This window comes from Oncorhynchus tshawytscha, linkage group LG05 (genome assembly GCF_018296145.1).
Source record: "Oncorhynchus tshawytscha isolate Ot180627B linkage group LG05, Otsh_v2.0, whole genome shotgun sequence".
Taxonomy (NCBI): Eukaryota; Metazoa; Chordata; class Actinopteri; order Salmoniformes; family Salmonidae; genus Oncorhynchus; species Oncorhynchus tshawytscha.
The window spans coordinates 52,359,774-52,380,384 of record NC_056433.1 but is presented as its reverse complement, the minus strand read 5'-3'; the positions used below and the strand labels follow the sequence as shown (position 1 = coordinate 52,380,384).

Sequence of the window (20,611 nt, the reverse complement as noted above, 5' to 3'; positions counted from 1 at the left end):
AAGTGGCAGAGTCGATATCCGCGCTTATAAACCCAGGGTTGTTATATTAGTTGAAACATCAAAAGAAATGCCACAACAGCATTTAGCGTAGCACCCCGTATTATTGGCACATTCAACAGCTTTTAAGAAATATATTACCTTCAACCGTGTTATCTTGTGATCAAGACATCAATGTTTTGGGATTATTGGTGTCTTAAAAATATTAGCTAACAGGTTAGCAATTGGCATGTTGGACATATCAGTGGAAATATTAATACTATCAGGGGTTTAGCAAAAAAAAATCTGTTGCGTATTATCGGCATACGGTTCCCATTATGGTTCCCATTTTGTTCAATTACAAGATATATCTGTATCATTTTTTGCAAAAAAAAGGAGACCCCCAACCTCGTATCCGAAGTGCTTACTAGGGGAAAGGGGGATACCTAGGCAGTTGTACAACTGAATGCATTCAACTGAAATGTGTCTTCCTCATTTAACCCTCTGAATCAGAGAGGTGCGGGGGGCTGCCTTAAACAACGGCACACAGGGAACAGTGGGTTAACTGCCTTGCTCAGGGGCAGAATGGCAGATTTTTACCTTGTCATCTCGGGGATTCAATCCAGCAACCTTTCAGCTACTAGCCCAACGCTCTAACCACCAGGCTAGATAGTTGACTAACATTAGTTGGCTAGCCTTCTGGTTAAAAAAATATATACTTGCCTGAAATCCGTTAGCTATATTTCAGTGGTAAAAAGTTGGATATTAAATGATGTGTGGTCTGTCGCGCAGTCGAATTTAATCGGTGGTCAGGTAGCTACGAGGGTGTCTTTAGTCACAAAACTTAACGTTATTTTCCAGGCAATTTAAATGTTGAGCTTGAGAGGATTTCATCCTTTAACTGCTAGAGAGTGTCCGATGTTGGGAGAAGATCTGCTAGCATTGTATAAATTGTTTACTTATGATACTTATCTGCTGCAAAAATGCAAAGCAATATCTCTGACGAGTAAGTGTCAGAGGTAATACATCTTTATGAAGAGTGGCAAAGTACATGTTTACTTCAGACTAACAAAAAATTACACGGCTTTGATAGGCAACTCGCTTTCATAAAATTACTCTGTGGCCCAAATAAGGAACCAAGGAATGAAATGACTTTCAGAAAGTAAGGTATGCAAAGATTTTTGACCCCAGTGGTCCCCTCATGATCTTCTGAATCTCTCATATCAAAGGATGTAATTGCTTGTTTACATTTCAGAGGCTAGCTCTGTCATTCCTCATTACACTCTGCCATTTTAGCCACAACTATCCCTCAACAACCTTTCATGTTGATGTTTGTGTTTCAGCTTGCCGCCTCCCATTATGTCTGTTGATGACGGATAGTCAGTGTGTGTGGGCGTGCACGGACACGCGCGTGTGTAGGACAGTTAACGTCCGTGTGGATATTTTGACACATCTCTATCTCAAACGTCTTCCCAATAATTGCACTGGAGAAGCAGCTTGCATATTTCTCCTCGACAGCTTTCCCTGAGAGCTGCATCCTGTCCTCTCCTCTCCTCCCCACCTGGGACACATATAATTGGTCCATCTCCAGAGCTACTTGGCTACACATCAATGAGGAGGCAAACGTGCAATTAATAATGTAAAAATAGAGACATCAGCTACCAGGATGGAAGGCTGAGATAAGAGATTTAGCCATAACATTGTCTGACGAAAACTGTTGCAAACCGAGCACATGCATGATTGCAGCTACTGAGTGTGTAATAAGCCTTCCTTCCTTCCATCCTTCCTTCCTTCCTGTTGTCCTCCATAAGCCCCTGTATGCCTGTATACATAATCTCTTAATCAGCATTTAGCCTGTACCCTCATTGCTGTTTGAATCAATGTACTTCAGAGTAATTGCACAGTCGGAGCCCGGATATAGATTGCTTTTCGCCCCCCAGCCGAGAGGTTTCTGGAGAAATTCCTGATTTTCTTTGGCTCCCCTCCTTCCTCTACCCCTGCCTCTCTCCTCAGGTACCCTATCCAGTCTCCCAGGCCTGGTTGCTATGGCGACAGGCAGGACTCACCTGGAGTGCGCAACTACGGCAATCGGGCCCCTGACGAGCTGTTTGATGTCTACTGCTTTGCAAAGCAACTGCAAGGTAGGAGGGAGGCGTCAATTAGATTTTAGTCATGCAAGACCCTGCAAATCCCCAGACGCCCCAGGAGCTACGATGCTGGAACCGCCTGACTCATTTTGAGCTGTAGCTGGGTGGTGAGTTATACTGCCGTGGCCAGGATCAGAGGAAACTTCTACAGAAGGATTGAGTCCTATTCACAGCAGGTGCCTTTAAAATAGCACTTGGGAACCTGGGTAATTTGTTACTGTGCAGAGCCAAACCGTTCAGTTAATAGTGATACTGTAGCAGGAAGTAGGTCATTTTCAGAGAGTGTCATTATTGACACCTTGCATATGACTGGGCTATCTAGCTGGACAGGATGGGTGTCCAGTGGTATTCTATGGTTCTTACTCTGGGTCGTTGGTTTATTGACCTGTTCAATCTTCTCTATAATCACTTCTCATGTTACATTCCACACCACTCTATTCATCTCATAATTTATTGTAATTATATCGCCCCTTCTTCTTCATATGGTACTCCCATCCTCCCCCGTTGCTCCTGTACCTCCCAAACCTCTCTCTTCCCCCCACACTACCTCATTTTTACCTCCGTTTCTCCATCTCCACCCTCCTCTCCCAGGTGAGGTGTTCCACTTGTCTGTACCAGAGAAGCTGAGCCTGGCCACAGCCTCTACCCACTGCCACGCTCTAAATGCTCAGCTGGCCACGGCAGGGCAGCTCTACCTAGCTTGGCAGGCCGGCCTGGACCAGTGTGACCCAGGCTGGCTGGCTGACGGCAGCGTGCGCTACCCCATAAACCTTCCCCGGCGCAACTGTGGCGGGGATGATCCGGGGGTGCGCACTGTCTACCACAACCCCAACCGCACCGGTTTCCCAGTAACCACCACCCGCTTCGACGCCTACTGCTACCGAGGTAATGGCAGGGTCGCCATCACCATGGCAACCGTCCTTTTTAATTCCCGTTAATTAGTGCGTGTTGTTTGTCTCATGCATGAATTAATACAGAGGGGATTCAGTGACATTTTGGTCCCTTCTGGGATCTGAAATCTTCTACTGTAGCAACCAGCCAGTGTCTGGTATCAGCATCTGCAAGCTTTCAACACAGACTTAGAGACCCAGCAGAGTTATGTACACTGGCTGTAGCCTCAATGTCCTTGCAGTGTCATTCTAGAGTGTTTATAATGTTACTGGACCACTGGTGATTTGTCTAACTTAGTTTCAAGTTCACTTTGGAACGATTGTACACTCCTGTGTGCTGTGTGCTTGGATTTGATTGTGTTTGTGCAGTGTGTGGTCTGCATTACCTCCTCGGCGTGTCATGGAGGATGATTGACAGGGACTAAATTGATTACAGACATAATGAATTCTTATCTTAGACTTTTCCCGAAAAGAAAGTAACCCAAATAGAGAAGAAGAACATGTCTATATGTATTATTTATACTTCATTACTGAAACAAAACCAAAAACAGAGGTCATCCACATATAAGAATATGGACAATTCATAGCTTATTGCAAAGATTATTATTTAAAGCCCATGCCTTATTGCCAGGAAAGCAAATAAGAATGCTAATATATATATTTTTTATATAATTCCAGAACGTGATGCAGGAGTCCAGGCAGCCCAGCCAGGGTTCCTTCAATACAGAGAGCCAGAGAACAACTCATCAGACACTGAGCCCCAGCGCTCTGACCCCTTCCCCAAACCCTCCACCTGGACTGGCATCGTGGACCTGGACAAGGAGGGAATCAGCTCCATCGCTAGAGGCAACGAGTCTTCTGAGATCTCAGAGGAGCACGTGGTAATCCACCTCCAGCCAGGGGAGGGTACCCAGCGCTGGGGAGAGGAGAACCAGGAGACCCAGGACCGATCCAAAACTGGAGCCCCTCAGGACGCCTCCTCCAGCCCTAAGACCAAGACCAGTACCCTGAGTCTGTCTGCCCTGGAGAGTCTGGAGACCCACGGAGGTTCTGCCCAGGAGGAGGTGGAGGGTGAGGGGGAGGTGGAGGGGCGTTTCGGGTCGTCCGACTCCCCTCTTTCCTCCCAGACCTCTCCAACGCTCCAGGGTCAGACTGCCAATAGCGTTCTCCACAGCTTCGTCAACAACCTGATGAAGCCCTTCAAGTATTGGACAGGCTCTGTGGAGACCGACACGGAGGCCCCTCCCCCAGCCACACCTGCCTCACTGCCCGAGGGGACATTAGCTGTGGCAGACCAGGAACCCCCAGGGTCGGCTAAGGTCAACCCCACCGAAGGGAGGCCCAATCTTGGCAGCAAAGGAAGCACTGACAGCGGCGTCATGGAGCATCGGAGCGGAGGCTCCTCGCTCAAGACATCCACCGGTGGGCTCACCAGCTCAGAGGAGGGTCTGACTGAGCAGGAGAAAGAGGTGGTCCCATTTGGCCCTGTGATCCTGTACACACAGCCAGGGAGTGATCCAAGCACATCCCTAACCAACCCTTCAGCTTCCTCCTCTAATGGTAAGAGCCACCTGCAATCCATCCATCAGAGAGGCTGTGTGGCTTGTCTGAGTACACCCTGTCTCTTTATAATGTAGTTCATTACATTTTCTCTCTAAAAGTCATTTTCTTTTTTCGTTCCTATTTCCGAGGCATATTTCCGGCCTCAGTATTTTCTTCCAAATCAATGGCTTGTGTGAAATTGAAAATGCGCTGTTTACGAAGGCAGTACATTGAAAATATGGTTTCTATGGATCGCCAGCTATGGTGAGGTTTGTTTCATACTGTTAGACACTGTCTCAGGACAATATTTATGGGAGAAACATTCTGCCACTTTGTGGAGGACAATGCAAGTAGAATAGGAAAATGATTCCAAAATGATATTCTGCATTTCAGATTGTTGCTCCTAGACACCGTCTCTGTGTCACAGATGTTAGAATATCAAAACATTACTCCCATTTCCTTCTTTGTTTTTCCCAGGGAGAAATTACATTGAATTTATATGCACTTTGAGTGTATTTTAGCACTTGTTCAGAGCCATCCTTCACTAAGCCTGCTTCCAGCAGAGGTGACAAATGCAGTGTAAAGAGGAAAATTAGAGCAGAGAGCGAATCAGGCCAAAGCAATAGCTGATGTGAATAGATAAAAATAAGGTCTATCTGGAATCAGGTCGCCATGCTGAGCTTGTGTGTGTGTGTGTGTGCGCGCGTGTGTGTGTGTTTGTGTGCGCGCGCATCTGTCTCTCTGTGTACATGTCTACGTCCTTGTGTAGGTGTACGTGTGTGTGTGTGTTCATGTCTACTTCTGTCTGTTGGCTCAGTGACCAAAACCCCAGTTAATTCTCCATAGAGCTGAGCTAGGTGTGTGGGTCGTAAAGGTCACCATATTGGGATATTCCCCACTTGAGAGCCCTGCGACTTCAAACCACAATCAATAGCTGTGATTCCTCTGCTGTGCAAAGGCAACCAAGCAATGTTTAATCATACGGGCCACCACTTACACAACACAGTCACCAGGGCTAAGAATAGAGAGAACGAGCTTGTCGCGCACAGAGGTGTTTAAGTTGGTTCAATAAAGGTAGGGCCCCTTCTATGGCCAGGACGCCTTGAAACCAAAAACTAACCCCAAGGTGTTCATGTTTTATGCTGGATGAAAATATAGCTTTAGTCTGCATACATTATTCACAGCCTCTTTCCAATTAATGCAGGGCTGGCTAGGTGCTCATTGCCGCACTCTTTGCCATCTACGTCTCCCCCATTTAGGACGGCCCTGGGTGAACGTAGGCGGTCATTATCAATGGCGTTGATGAGCGGAGGGAAACCGTGAAGGACAAAAAGAAGAGAGGAGAAGAGGAGGCATCAGGAAGTGGCTTTTGAAGTTTTTTAAGAAGCTGTTTCAATTGATACATCCTCTTAAAGTGGCATCGCTCGCTTGATATTACGCTTGATATTAACTACTTTATTGAGCACTGCGGGCTGTTACTTGCATCTCTGAAATCTTCATTATCGATACTGCCATTTTTATTATTCTGACTGGCGGGAAGCTAGGGTGGAGAATTGTGAAGAAGCACGTCTCAAGTAAAGTGTCAGGAAAGACATTCCATGTGAATCTTGACACTTGAACCTCAATCCCTAATTTCCCACATAGCTTTAGCAAAGCATCGTGGGAATAAATCATTTCGATAAAACATCACATTCCAGACAGATGAGTGTGACATGATTCACTCGCCACATAATAACTTTTCCCTGTCATCTTTACTAGACGCCATATCTTACTGCATGTGTGCTATCGCGTGCGTGTTAGCGTATGTGGTAGTATTACGGATGTCACGCTTCTTGCTTAGCAAGTACAGCTTCCTCCTGATTCGTCTCAAAAAGAGGATTGAACCCAGGACCTCTGCTTTGCTAGCACACGTGACTACCCTCCCAAAGCGTGTTACCAGTCACGCCATGTGAAAAGCTAGCACAAGTGGGGACTCTTCAGGCTGAGGAGTAGATTTCACACATCCCCATGTGCTACACTAGCATGTGTGTGTGTGTGTGTGTGTGTCCATGTGTGTGAGTCTGTGTGTGTTAATTAGATGCCGAATCTTACAACAATAGTGCTGAGACTGCATTAATATAATGTGTCCCGGAGAAGGGTTCAACCCTTCTGCCATTATGCATTGTGACCTGAGGGTTCGACTGTGCTTGTTTACCCCAGAAAGAGACGGATAAACAGCTGATATACAGCACCGCTGTCACTGAAAACCCACAATGGAGCACATAATTGACTTGCCTCGATTTAGCCGTTTGTAGGCAATTTATCACGGTACGATGATGTTTGTTTTGTGTTGACTTATTGTAAGCCTAAACTCACGGCAAACGACAGCAGTGAAATATGACATTCATAATATGGGGCCTGGCATGAAATTATCGTAACGCATTCTGTGTATAATATGCTCTTTTTATTTAATATATAAGCCATTAGAATAGATCATCCGACTTGATTAATTTATTTAATCACTCATTATCTCATCAGTATGTGAAGGCAAAGTGGTTAAGTAGCTATTATTCCAATAATTAATTAGATAATAACACAGTCTACATCTCTTATGTAAATTAATCCGCACTCGTATAGTACATAGGCGAAGCCAACATGCAGACCTCTGAATAATTTAGTATTTTTTTAATATTTCATTTGTCGACATATTTGTGTATGTTTCTACCCACAGTAATTTGTTGTATTATGTAGTACAACCAGAGCCCCTGCTGTGGTGCTTTGCACCTCAGAGAGCACTCTCTGCTGTTCTGTGTTAAGCTAGACTTAGAAGCTGACTTTGAGGTACTCTATACAGTACAGTGCCTTCAGACAGTGTTCATACCCCTTCACTTATTCAACATTTTGTTGTGTTACAGTCTGAATTCAAAATGGATTAAATCTTCTTTTTTTTCTCACCCATCTACACACTATACCCCATAATGACCAAGTAAAGACATGTTTTTATACATTTTTGCAAATTTATTGAAAATTAAATATAGAAATATCTCATTTACATAAGTATTCACACCCCCTTTGCTATGCCACTCCAAAATTGAGCTCATGTGCATCCCGTTTCCTTTGATCATCCTTGAGATGTGCATGCCAGAGCAGAAACTATACCATGAAGTCCGAGGAACTGTCCGTAGATCTCTGAGATGGAATTGTAATGAGGCATATATCTAGGGAAGGGTATAAAACCATTTCTAGTGTGGAAAGTTTCCAAGAGCACAGTGGTCTCCATTGGGAAATGGATAGAATATGGAACTACCCAGACTCTGCCTAGAGCTGGCCGTCTGACCAAACTGAGCAACCATGCAAGAAGGACCTTGGTCAGGAGATGACCAAGAACCCAATGACCACTCTGACAGAACAACAGGTTTCCTTGGCTTCCTTGGCTGAGTCTCTATAGCACTTCATGTGCCTTTTTTTGCAAGCTCCAGGCGTGCTGTCATGTGCCTTTTTCTCTGGATTAGCTACCACCAGACAGAAGCCACTCCTGAGAAAAAGGCACATGACAGCACACCTGGAGTTTGCAAAAAGGCACGTGAAAGACAGACCAAAAGGCAAAAGAGGACGTAGTCTGATGAGACAAAAATGTTACTCTTTGGCCTGAATGCAAAGCGCTACTGTATATCTGGAGAAAACCAGGCTCAGCTCATCACCCATCTAACACCATCCCTACCATTAAGCATGGTAGTGGTAGCATCATAATATTGGGATGCTTTTCAGCGGCATGGACTGGGAGTGGTAAGGATAGAAGGAACAATGAATGATGCCAAATACAGGCAAATCCTTGATGAGAACCTGCTTCAGAGTGCAAACCTTAGGGGTGAAGATTTACATTCCAACAGGACAATGATCCCAATCATACAGCCAAAGCAATGCTGGAATGGCTTCAGAACAAGGAATGTGAAAGTCTTTGACTGGCACAGCCAAAGCACAGACTTGAATCTCATTGAAAATCTGTGGAAAGACTTGAAGATTGCTGTTCACCACCGCTGTGAGAGTTTGAGAAAATCTGCAAGGAAGAATGAACAATCAAAATCCCCAAATCCAGATGTGCAAAGCTGGTACAGACATGCCCGAGGCGACTCAAAGCTGTAATCGCCGCCAAAGGTGCTTCTACAAAGTATTGAATCAGGGGTGTGACTGCTTATGTAAATTAAGTATTTCATTTTCAATAAATGTGCAAACAATTCTAAAAACATGTTTTCACTGTCATCATAGGGTATTGTGTGTAGACGGGTTTTGAGTTTTGAATCCAGGCTGTAACACAGATCTGTGTGTGTGGTGTATGTGTATGTAGGCACCTGACCTGAACCATAAGAGAAACTAGGCATCTACCACCCCACTATCAGATTAGGTGGGGCAACGTAGCCTGTTTTTTGCCCCCTCACTTTTGTTTTGAAATCACCATCACCCACTAATTCAATTTTTTGCAGATTAAGTGTTTATCGTTTACAAATTAGCCAATGTTCTCTTCTCCTCTCGCTTTGGCTAGTGCAGTGCTCCTCACAAAAGTGATTGCTGTCCTCATTATGAAATTAGCAATTTTACCCTGTATATATAAAAATGAACATATACACTGAAGTTTTTAAGGCAAAACTACCAAAACTATTGCTGATGCTGAACCTGAACAATCAAAATAATATATATTGTAAACCCCTTTTAGCAGGTATAGCCAGATGAGAGATGTCTCTGATAGCTTACTTTTATTCTGGAAAAACACAAATGTTAACAGCGCAAAGATAACAATAACCTAGCAAATGACATAGGATGTCACTCAATTAATAAGCCTATTATCACATCGTGGCGGCAGGGTAGCCTAGTGGGTAGAGCGTTGGACTAGTAACCGGAAGGTTGCAAGTTCAAATCCCCAAGCCGACAAGGTACAAATCTGTCGTTCTACCCCTGAACAGGCAGTTAACCCTCTGTTCCTAGGCTGTCATTGAAAATAAGAATTTGTTCTTAACTGACTTGCCTGGTTAAAAAAATAAAGCTATTTTAGCATTTGAATACTGAAGGTTACGTGCAGATGTGCAAGATCAGGAACAGGCCGCCTACCTGGAGTTGGTAAGCGTGCGAAACTGGGCACAGTTTGACTAGGCTGTTATTGCCTGGGGTTGTTCAGCATGCTTAAATGACTTGCAGATCAGTGACTGTCAACACAGTTAAATGCAGTTCAACACTGAAGGGGAGGACACATCAGTTGTCACAAAAGATGAGAGGTATTTTTGAAAGGTTAAAAGAATTGAATATGAGCAACAACAACAAAAAATTTAACCACCGATTCGTCACGTTTGAATCTATTCTGTGACTGATGCGTGCTACATGCGTGCTTGGGGCGGCAGTGTAGCCTAGTGGTTAGAGCATTGGACTAGTAACCGAAAGGTTGCAAGTTCAAATCCCCGAGCTGACAAGGTACAAAATCTGTCGTTCTGCCCTTGAACAGGCAGTTAACCCACTGTTCCTAGGCCATCATTGAAAATAAGAATTTGTTCTTAACTGACTTGCCTAGTAAAATAAAATAAAAAAATACAAACATTTGGATCGGTTTGGGATCCGCAGACCAATGCACCGGGGACCAATGCATATCTGTGAATCTTTACATCCCTACTGTCTAATACAGTAATACCCTGAAGAGATGCACTACTGAAAAGCAAGCCACACAGTTCGTCTGAATAATTCATAGTGTAGATACAGTATGGTGTAGTATATTAACAAGAAGGAGCAAAGTGGTGTGCTTAATCTGAATAAGCAATGGTGTAGATCAGGGTTGGGGTCAATTCCATTTCAATTCCAGTCATTTCAGAAATTAAACCAAATTCCAATTCCATTTGAAATGTTTTCTCATTGAAAAGCATGGAAGATAATTGGAATTTCAGTGCATTTGCTGGATTGTCTGGAATTTAAATAGAATTGACCCCAACCCTGGCGTATATATTGTATAGTATAGGAAGTCAAATAAAGGATATTGTTTTTTTACACGTTTTTACTGTTGTGTACAGGGATTGGTTGACTGTAGCTTGGCTTGGGGTCTAGGAGAGTTTCTATGGAATGGGGAAAGAGAGAGTATGAAGTGTGAAATTGCCTTGGCCAGATTCTCTTCATTTGTGTGCTGGGCCTGATATGCAATGTGGGTCTGCTACTGCGCTTTGTGCTGGAATACAAGCAGCTGCACCATTATTTGTACTACGATGGAATAAATGAGAATAAATATTTTCACAGATTTAGCAAGAATTATAGTCAATTGTTGCCGTGAATGAGGGTTTGCCTCCAGCATACAAATGAATAACCATCCTCCCTGGGGTTCTATACAACAACCAATCACCATTTAATATCTTACACTTTATTTCTGTTGGCATATGGAAAACCCTGTACACTATGTCACACATCTGGGTATAAAGATATAAGAATGGATAAATAATATAAAAAGGATGATACATAATGAAACTCGATTTTAATTATTTAAATATAATGACTGCTGCACTGGAGGCAGCGTGGCAGCCGTGTTTTATGATTGCTTATTCAATGCGCATTTAATTAAAATAATACAACCGATTTCCCTCCCACTCTAAGTTAATGAATGCGTGTTGTCCCCCTGCAGGATTCACAGAACTGGGGCCCGGTGGTAGTAGCAAGACTGTGGAGGCTTTGAATGTATCCGGAGGCCCCCACCATGGCACCAGGTATGAGCTGGCTTCATCCCCAGGGGCCCCGGCACAAGCCACAGGCAGCCAGCTGAGATGGGCCCTCAAGGCCATGAAGGGTTCTAAGCTTGTGCCGGAGGGACACATGGCGTACGTGGGGAAGGATTCCACCTGGGAGCCAATGGAGGCCAAAGCAGGGCCCCTGGAGGTCATGACCCTGCCAACCAACCCAGAGAACTACTCTGGCGAGGGGAGGGACCAGGATGAGGACCACAGCATCCCCCATGACGTCCTAGAAAGAGAGGAGGGGGATAAAGAGACAGAGACGGAAGGAAGCGGGAAAGGAGTGAACGACTTACCAAGAGGCTTTGGATCTAACGGTAACAGCAATCCAGCCAGCGGTGCCAGCAGCAGCACAAAGCCTCCTGTGTCTGGACTGAAACCCACCCAGACCCAAACCCAGAGCCAGACAGTAGCAGAACACACCACTATCTCCCAGTGGCAGCTGGTGGACCAGCCCACCACCTCACCTGCAGCTGCTGCTTCTGCTGCAGGCTCCAGCCAGGGCCCAGGGGGAACCGTTGAGGAGGCCAGGGGAGAGATTGTCTATGTCCGACGCCCCACTGAGAAACTGCTTCCAGCCACCTCCAGTAAGAAAGGTGGCTTCTCCCCTGTGATCAGGAAGCAGAACCTGAACACAACCAGAGTGACTGAGAGACAACGCAGCCTAGATGAGGCCACCACACCTGGGGTTACCTCCAGACCTGCAGCCCCTATGGAGCCCCTGACCACCATCAAAACCTCCACAGCAGACACCCAGAGAACAGATTCTACCAGGGAGCCTCCTATCTCCATCATATGGGTTCCGGTGGAGAGAGAGAAGACAATCAGTACCACACCTCTGACCAGAGATGGACCACAAACGGCCACAGCTTCCACTCAGTTGACCACGCCACTGTCCATTCTGAAGAGCAGCTATCGTGAGGCCGAGTCCAGGTTGGCCGTTTCAGAGTCATTCGTGGTGGGAAAAGGGTGGAAACCTTTGGGAGGGAGGAACCCCAAATCTAAGGAGGACAAAACCCTTGTGACCACAGAGAAGACAGAGAAGAACCCCTTTGGTGTCATTGTGCCCACCTGGGGCTATGACCTCAACCCTTCAGGTAGGTTCTCTATTGTCTATATTACCATCAACATTATCAGCCTTTATGTAATCATGCTGTATAATTATAAAATCTATTCCTCATCATAATATGCTGCTAATCCGTAGGAGGGGATCTGACGCCCCACGATCGATTTCATGATGTTGCCGATGCTCTCGCTCTCTCGCTCTCTCTCTTTCTCTTTCTCTTTCTCTGTCTCTGTCTCTGTCTCTGTCTCTGTCTCTGTCTCTGTCTCTGTCTCTGTCTCTGTCTCTGTCTCTGTTTGTCTCTGTGTCTCTGGCTCTCTATCTATGTATGTATGTATGTATGTTGGGCATCAGAGAGTGCTGCTGTAAACAAAGAGGGGCTGTGAACTGGTTGAATGGAAACAGCCTTAGTGTAGTAATTAGAGGGTCAGGGTTAGTGCAATTAGGCAGGCTGTGAGAGGCTGAGCTCTTAGGCCCCGGCAAATCAATGTTGACGGAAGCTAGAAGATGCGAGCTGTAATTGACTCTTCCCCACCCCGTCTCTCGCCGAGCGAGGCCCTTGTCTATGTTCAGAAGGATACAGCATGTATAGACTTGTAAACATTGATTCACCCTGATGGGTATGGGGTTTAATTTTTTACTCCGCAATGAAGGCAGGAAGGGAAGGTAACATCCTTGGTTGAAGAGTTTTATTTTCTCTTGGCCTCGTTTAAAATCCACACAGTAGGGCTGACTTCCTGCTTAGAAAGTTCTAGTGAAATATTTAAATACCTATTTCGGTGCAAAGTTCATGTCCGTGAAAGGAACACTGATGTCCTATGTAGAATAAATGACTATGAATGAATAATGCAGCATAGCACATCTGGTAGCTGCATATCTTGGAAGGCATGCCTCAAATGTCCTTTATCACTGTACGACTTTGTTTCCTACATCCAACCACATCCAGCTGGATTGAGTGAGTGAGCAGGTAAACAAAAGGGTAGATCAGGGCCCAGGGTGAGGGGAGAGAGAGGGATGAGAGGAGGAGGAGGAGGAGGAGGAGGAGGAGGAGGGGCAGTGTTTGTCCTTTCTTACTTCTGCAGGTGGAAGTTCATAAGCCCCTTTAATCAATGATCAGCTACTGCAGTAACACTGTCCCCGAGCCCCACAACACAGCCCAGATCTGTCCTGGAAAAATAGCCTTGCTCTCTCTCTCTTTCTATCGCTACCTCTCTCTCAATTTCAATTTAAGGACTTTATTGGCATGGGAAACATATGTTTATATTGCCAAAGCAAGTGAAATAGATAATAAACAAAGAGAAAATGTACAGTAAACACTCTTTCTCTCTCTCGCTCTCTCTCTCTCTCTCTCTCTTTCTATCGCTACCTCTCTCTCAATTTCAATTTAAGGACTTTATTGGCATGGGAAACATATGTTTATATTGCCAAAGCAAGTGAAATAGATAATAAACAAAGAGAAAATGTACAGTAAACACTCTCTCTCTCTCTCTCTCTCTCGCTCTCGCTCTGTCCTTTTTGTTGTCTCTCTCTGCCTTCTTCTCTCGCCACTCCTTTTTGTGGTCTCTCACCCACCCCTTCACTCTCTCTCTCTTTCTCTCTCTAGCTATCTCATCATGATATCAGTATAGGGTATTGTTGTAATGTGCTGGTCTCAGCCCCCTCCCCTTAACAGAGGGTTGTCTTTAATGGAAGCTTCTCTAATGTAAAACATGTAACGTGTGGTATTCCGTAAGGGAGCTGTCTTGGCCCTACTGTCTTCTATTTTTACGACGTCAACCTGATCGTGTCTGGTGTGTCCTGTCTGGTATTGGGAGACAAAATCAACATGCACGCGACGGCGCACGCGCTCAAGTGGTCAAGTCAGCATGTAAGGGGTTAATTACTCTTCCTCATTTGCATAATGTACAATCTAAAGCAAATTTACTCAGTGACATTAGGACAGAGTATCTGGAAATGGAGGTGGAACTACATTGTTTTATATTCAAGTATACTGCAAACGGGTTGTAAAAGTCCTCCACCATATATCCACCTCCTTGTTTACGATCTGCTTCGTACTTCACAAGGTAACCCTGCAGGACATTTACACAGAGACTCCCAACTTGGCATTCGTGTGCAGAGAGTTATAGAGCAGAAGGAGAAGGAGGTGTACAGTGTGCAGCCTGTCTTTCGGACCCTTAAATTACCAAACACCAATCTGAGACTCTGTCTGAGAGGTGGCAAACAGGAAATAGGAATTATGGCCTCCTTGGCTAAAGCTTTGCCAAGGCTCTTAGATGGATTAGACCCACCGCACATTAATAACCAAGAAGCCCTGAACTGGAGTGTTAAATTTGGGTTGGAGAAAACAGCTTGGCATACTGTATGGCCCCTGTTTGCGGATAGTGTCGATATGGATGCTCAGTTTGTCTCCAGGCTTCTTGCGAGACCTTGATACTGTGGTGTCTGTCTGGCTCTGTAAAAGGCTGTGCTGTACCCATAGACCTAAGAATATTGATTTTCTTTGTCCTGTTTCTGTCAGTGTGCCTCTTCCAGTTCCTTCAGGTTTATCTACACTGCATGACTTCTCGTTGAACATTTCATACCAACATCATGGGCATCAATATGGAGTAGGGCTGCTCTAACAGCCTCCACTCTTCTGGGAAGGCTTTCCACTAGATGTTGGAACATTACTGCTCTAACAGCCTCCACTCTTCTGGGAAGGCTTTCCACTAGATGTTGGAACATTACTGCTCAAACAGCCTCCACTCTTCTGGGAAGGCTTTCCACTAGATGTTGGAACATTACTGCTCTAACAGCCTCCACTCTTCTGGGAAGGCTTTCCACTAGATGTTGGAACATTACTGCTCTAACAGCCTCCACTCTTCTGGGAAGGCTTTCCACTAGATGTTGGAACATTACTGCTCTAACAGCCTCCACTCTTCTGGGAAGGCTTTCCACTAGATGTTGGAACATTACTGCTCTAACAGCCTCAGCTCTTCTGGGAAGGCTTTCCACTAGATGTTGGAACATTGCTGCTCTAACAGCCTCCACTCTTCTGGGAAGGCTTTCCACTAGATGTTGGAACATTACTGCTCTAACAGCCTCCACTCTTCTGGGAAGGCTTTCCACTAGATGTTGGAACATTACTGCTCTAACAGCCTCAGCTCTTCTGGAAAGGCTTTCCACTAGATGTTGGAACATTGCTGCAGGGACTTTCTTCCATTCAGCCACAAGAACATTAGTGAGGTCGGGCAATGATGTTGGGGGATTAGGGCTGGTTTGCAGTCAGCCTTCCAATTCATTCCAAAGGTGTTCGATGGGGTTGAGGTCAGGGCTCTATCCAGGCCAGTCAAGTTCTTGCACATAGATCTCAACAAACCATTTCTGTATGGAACTCACTTTGTGTATGGGGACATTGTCATGCTTGAAACACTGATTTCTGTTTAGCAGTCTGATGGCCTTGAGATAGAAGCTGTTTTGCCACAAAGAAAGTACAGAATCATCTAGAATGTCATTGTATACTGTAGCATTAAGACTTCCCTTCACTGGAACTAAGGTGCCTAGCCCGAACCATTAAAAGCAGCCCCAGACCATTAGTTCTCCTCCACCAAACGTTAAAGTTGGCACTATATGGGGTTGGTGGGGTTTAGCCCTGACCTCAACCCCATCCCGGCTGCATCACAACTGGTCGTGATCGGGAGTCCCAGAGGGCAGCGCACAATTGGCCCAGCGTCGTCTGGGTCAGGGGAGGGTTTGCCCGGGGTATGCTGTCATTGTAAATAAGTCTTTAAGTGACTTGCCTAGTTAAATAAAGCTTAAATCAAAAAAACAACTTTGCATTTGGGCAGGTAGTGTTCTCCTGGCAGCCGCCAAACCCAGATTCGTCCGACGGACTGCCAGATGGTGAAACATGATACACCGCTCCAGAGAATGCGTTTCCACTGCTCCAGAGTCCAATGGCAGCGAGCTTTACACCACTCCAGCCGGTGCTTATTAATGCGCATGGTGATCTTAGGCTTGTGTGTGGCTGCTCGGCCATGGAAACCCATTTCATGAAGCTTCCAATGAACAGTCCTTGTGTTGACGTTGCTGACGTTGCTACCAGCGGCAGTCTGGAACCCGGTAGTGAGCGTTGCAAGGGGTGTCCACATATATATATGTCAGCACAAGAACTATCAGCACAAGAACTATATATATAGTGTATTTTATTACTCCTCTGGTAATTGTTACGTCTCCCTTCGTAATAATGTTTAGAGAGCCTCCTTGGCCCTTGGTGTTGAGGCGCGCCACAATCAATGGCCCACACTGGCCCCCAAGGCCCTTAGCTAACCTCAGCAAGAATCCCTATACTCATCACCAATATCAACACAGCTTCACCACAAATCCTCTACCATTCCCTCGTTCCCTCGTTTCTCATCGCCATCTTTCCCTCCAGTCCTCTTTTCCACGCCTTAATACGTCCATTTTCCATATCAAACGTTCATGCTGGATATAATCCCATTCGCCGGGTGCTTATTTAATGAATGGGGATTTGCTAAAGCGGCACCTTGGGGAAACTGTACTCCATGGTGGAGGAGAAGATAAAGAGGGTTACGCTAACTGTGCAAAGCATTGGCTTTCTGTGTTCCGGTAACAAGGCGAAACAAAGGAAGGAACCAAAGTATTGAGAATGAGCAGACTAGTGAGTATCTCTTGGGGTTATGTAGACACTACCGCCTCACTAATAAACAACTGTGCTCTTCCCAGTTCAGGATCCCACTGGTTTTCCTTATGTGGCTTTATATAGATTAGTCCCATAGATAATCCTGTCTTATTTTAGGACATCCTATTGAAGGAATAGTATCCAAAGCAGATTTTGAATGAATGTTTTATCTGTCTTCTTCAAGCGTATTGTAGGAAGGCTTCCTCTCCACTGTGTAAGCACTGAAGCTCCATCCATAGTGTTGATGTATCTGTACTGTTTCTCTGAGAGAGATGGTCCCTTGGTGGACCAACTTCACGTGCTACTCACAGAAAGGTCATACACCATGTGGTAACACTTCTCGTGTGAGTACCCTGTTTGCATTGCACATCTATAACACTTTACATCACAGGTGTCAAACTCATTCCACGGAGGGCCGAGGTTCAGCGGGTTTTCGCTCCTCCCTTGTACTTGATTGATGACTTAAGGTCACTGAGTAGTAAGGAACTCCCCACACCTGGTTGTCTAGGGCTTAGTTCAAAAGCAAAAGCAAAAACCTGCAGAGACTCGGCGCTACTACATGGAATGAGTTTGACACCCCTGCTTTAGATGAAATGCTTGATACATAATAATCACACACAGATTTTATTATTCATAATAAAAACCACTACGAAGAGGGCATTCATAAGAAGTGTCACCAATATTGCTTTAAAAAAATAGATTTAAGAAGGACCTGTGAGAGGGAAATGAATCCTTGTGGCACAGAATTTCCTACATTTTTAATATAATTTGCTGTAGCACTCTGAAAGCATGGCTAAGAGGGGAAAGATAAACTCTAACATTTCAACTTTTCTGTTTACATTTCCATACTTGCATGTCCCTCCAAAATCATGCACACCATCCCGCACGAGCGCACACACAGCACCAATGTATGACATGACCAGACCAAAATAGATCTCCTGGTTTGTCCATCCATCGTAGTTTGTCATAGACTAATGGATTTGATCAAGCTGGTCACACCTGCTCTCTCCAAACCTTTGTGTTGCATATTATGGCTTACAGAGGACATCATCACTCTCTGGATCTAAAGCAAGGGAGGGAGCCGTATCCGGCTGGCCTGGCACTTCAATCCGGCCCGCAAGACATATATAAAAATACATAAATAATATCTTCTTCTTTTTTACCCCTTATTTCCGCCCAATTTTGTGGTATCCGATTGGTAGTTACAGTCTTGTCTCATCACTGCAACTCCCGTATGGACTTGGGAGAGGCGAAGGTCGAGAGCCATGCGTCCTCCAAAATACGACCCAGCCAAGCCGCACTTCTTCTTGACACAATGCCTGCTTAACCCAGAAGCCAGCCGCACCAATGTGTCGGAGGAAACACCATGCACCTGGTGACCGTGCCAGCGTGCATGCACCCGGCCCACCAAAGGAGTCGCTAGAGCGCGATGGGACAAGAAAATCTCAGCCAGATTTCAACAGATCTCAACAGATTTTATTATTCATAATAAAAACCACTACGAAGAGGGCATTCATAAGAAGTGTCACCAATATTGCTTTTGTGAGATTAGATGTTTTTTTTATTCCTTTTTGAAACAAAAACTCTCAGTGAAACCAGCTTAAAGGTCTGTGACAGTATCACAGTTTTTGTCAGGAAAAAAAACACACTATTTTCCTTAACTTCAACAATAGACCATTGGCAGAATCTGTAACAACTATATTTTGCTGGATGTACAGCCAAGTTCCAATTATAAATAGTGAATGACTGAATCCCTGTGCTGGAGAGGGGAAATAGTATAATAATCTTCTACAAATATAATGGAGCTTTTCCTTGGAGCCCCCTGAAAGCACATTGTGAGACATTGTGAGACATTCTGTACAGTACTGTAGTTCAACTGAGAGAACAAGAATAGTGAACGGCTGCTTCCCAGATCCTTGTTTCCCTGCTGTATATAGTGCATCAAAGCTGGGACCGAGAGATTGAGAAACAGCTTCTATCTCAAGGCCATCAGACTGCTAAACAGCCATCTCTAACTCAGAGAGGCTGCTGCCTACATTGAGACCCAATCACTGGACACTTTAATAAATGGATCACTAGTCACTTTAAACAATGCCACTCTAAATAATGGCACTTTAATAATGTTTACATATCTTACATTACTCATATCACATGAATATACTGTATTTTATACCATCTATTGCACCTTGCCTATTCCACTCGGCCATCGCTCATCCATATACTTATATGTACGTATTCTCATTCACCCCTTTAGATTTGTGTGTATTATGTAGTTGTTGGGAATTGTTAGATTACTTGTTAGATATTACTGCACTGTTGGAACTAGAAGCACAAGCATTTCGCTACACTTGCATTAACATCTGCTAACCATGTAAACAATAACATTTCATTTATATGGTGTGTGATCCTTCAAGGTTGTGTTCATTGTTTGCTTTGTAGTGTACTATTGCATTCAGAAGAGTTACATAATCATTAGGGTGCTCAGACTGGGAATATCATAGTGGGCGGTATTCTATGTCTGTGTTTTCTTCAGGGTCATTACGTCTTCACCTGGCATGACTTCCTTAGCCTAGCATGGCTACCAGGCACTTCTTCCCTTGCCTAGCATGGCTACCTGACGCTACTTCCCTAGCCTAGTATGGCCATCTGGCATTACTTCCCTAGCCTAGCATGGCTGTGAGTGTTTGAAATTAGTGGTCAGTCATTCCACAGAAGATAATTAATATTAGTCGTCCCTGTGGGCTTGTTACATTTATGTACACAAACTGTCTGTATGGAAGATGAAACAGCACAGTACAAACCACAGCCGAAATCTAATGTCCTCAGTGGTTGAACATTTGGGCTGTCCACTTTATACTGGTCATTCTGTTTTAGATGGGCGTAAACGACAGTAGCAAAGAACCTCTATCGAGCCATATGTCATCCTCTTAAAAAGTGCCATTGATTTGATGTGTTTTGTTCAAAACCGTATCAGTCATTGTATTGTTTTGTGCAGTCTTATAAACCTGCAAATCACATCACCTCTCTGTCCCAGGAAGTATAAAATGACGCTGGAGGTCTGCAGTCAGAGGGCTGTCAGTCAGTAGAATATAATACCCTCAATAGAGGCTTTGTCCTTGTCTGCAGAATGGGATCCCTCTAAACTGCAGCTCTGACCTGGATGGAGCCGGAGCCAGAGGAAGCTAGGACAAAGTATTCAGTCCTATCTGATTATGCATGGGGACTCAGGTTCCACCACTGATGTGTCATTTCACCGCAGCTCCTTTCCGCCAGGAGAACAAAGACCTAGACAGACAACCTGTTTCCCTATCCGGTCTCCTGTCGCTTCACAACGCTTCTTATTTCTCTCTGACAGAGTGTGATCACATAGTGCTTAGAACCTTGCATTCATGCCAAGATAACGATAGAACCACCACTGTCTTATGCATACAGTATACCTTACGACATTTAAAGGAGGCCGTCATCATGATACGGTATATTAGTTTTACATTTTGCAGCCAGATTTACCTAGAGATGTGCTGAAATCAAGATTTACTGGGAAGACAATGAATTCATAGACAATTTTTTTCAGTTGCGGGGCA

The 20,611-nt window shown here is 44.7% G+C and overlaps 1 protein-coding gene across 1 annotated transcript in view; it reads left to right on the top strand.

The window, feature by feature from the left end:
* LOC112251551 (neurocan core protein) overlaps window positions 1-20,611 on the top strand; it is a 196,880-nt gene that overhangs the window by 71,020 nt on the left and 105,249 nt on the right. Inside the window, exons 6-9 of the mRNA XM_042322067.1 lie at window positions 1,990-2,117; window positions 2,715-3,008; window positions 3,692-4,573; window positions 11,181-12,383. Of these exons, the coding sequence (XP_042178001.1) occupies window positions 1,990-2,117; window positions 2,715-3,008; window positions 3,692-4,573; window positions 11,181-12,383 (2,507 nt within the window). The remainder of the gene's footprint in view (window positions 1-1,989; window positions 2,118-2,714; window positions 3,009-3,691; window positions 4,574-11,180; window positions 12,384-20,611) is intronic.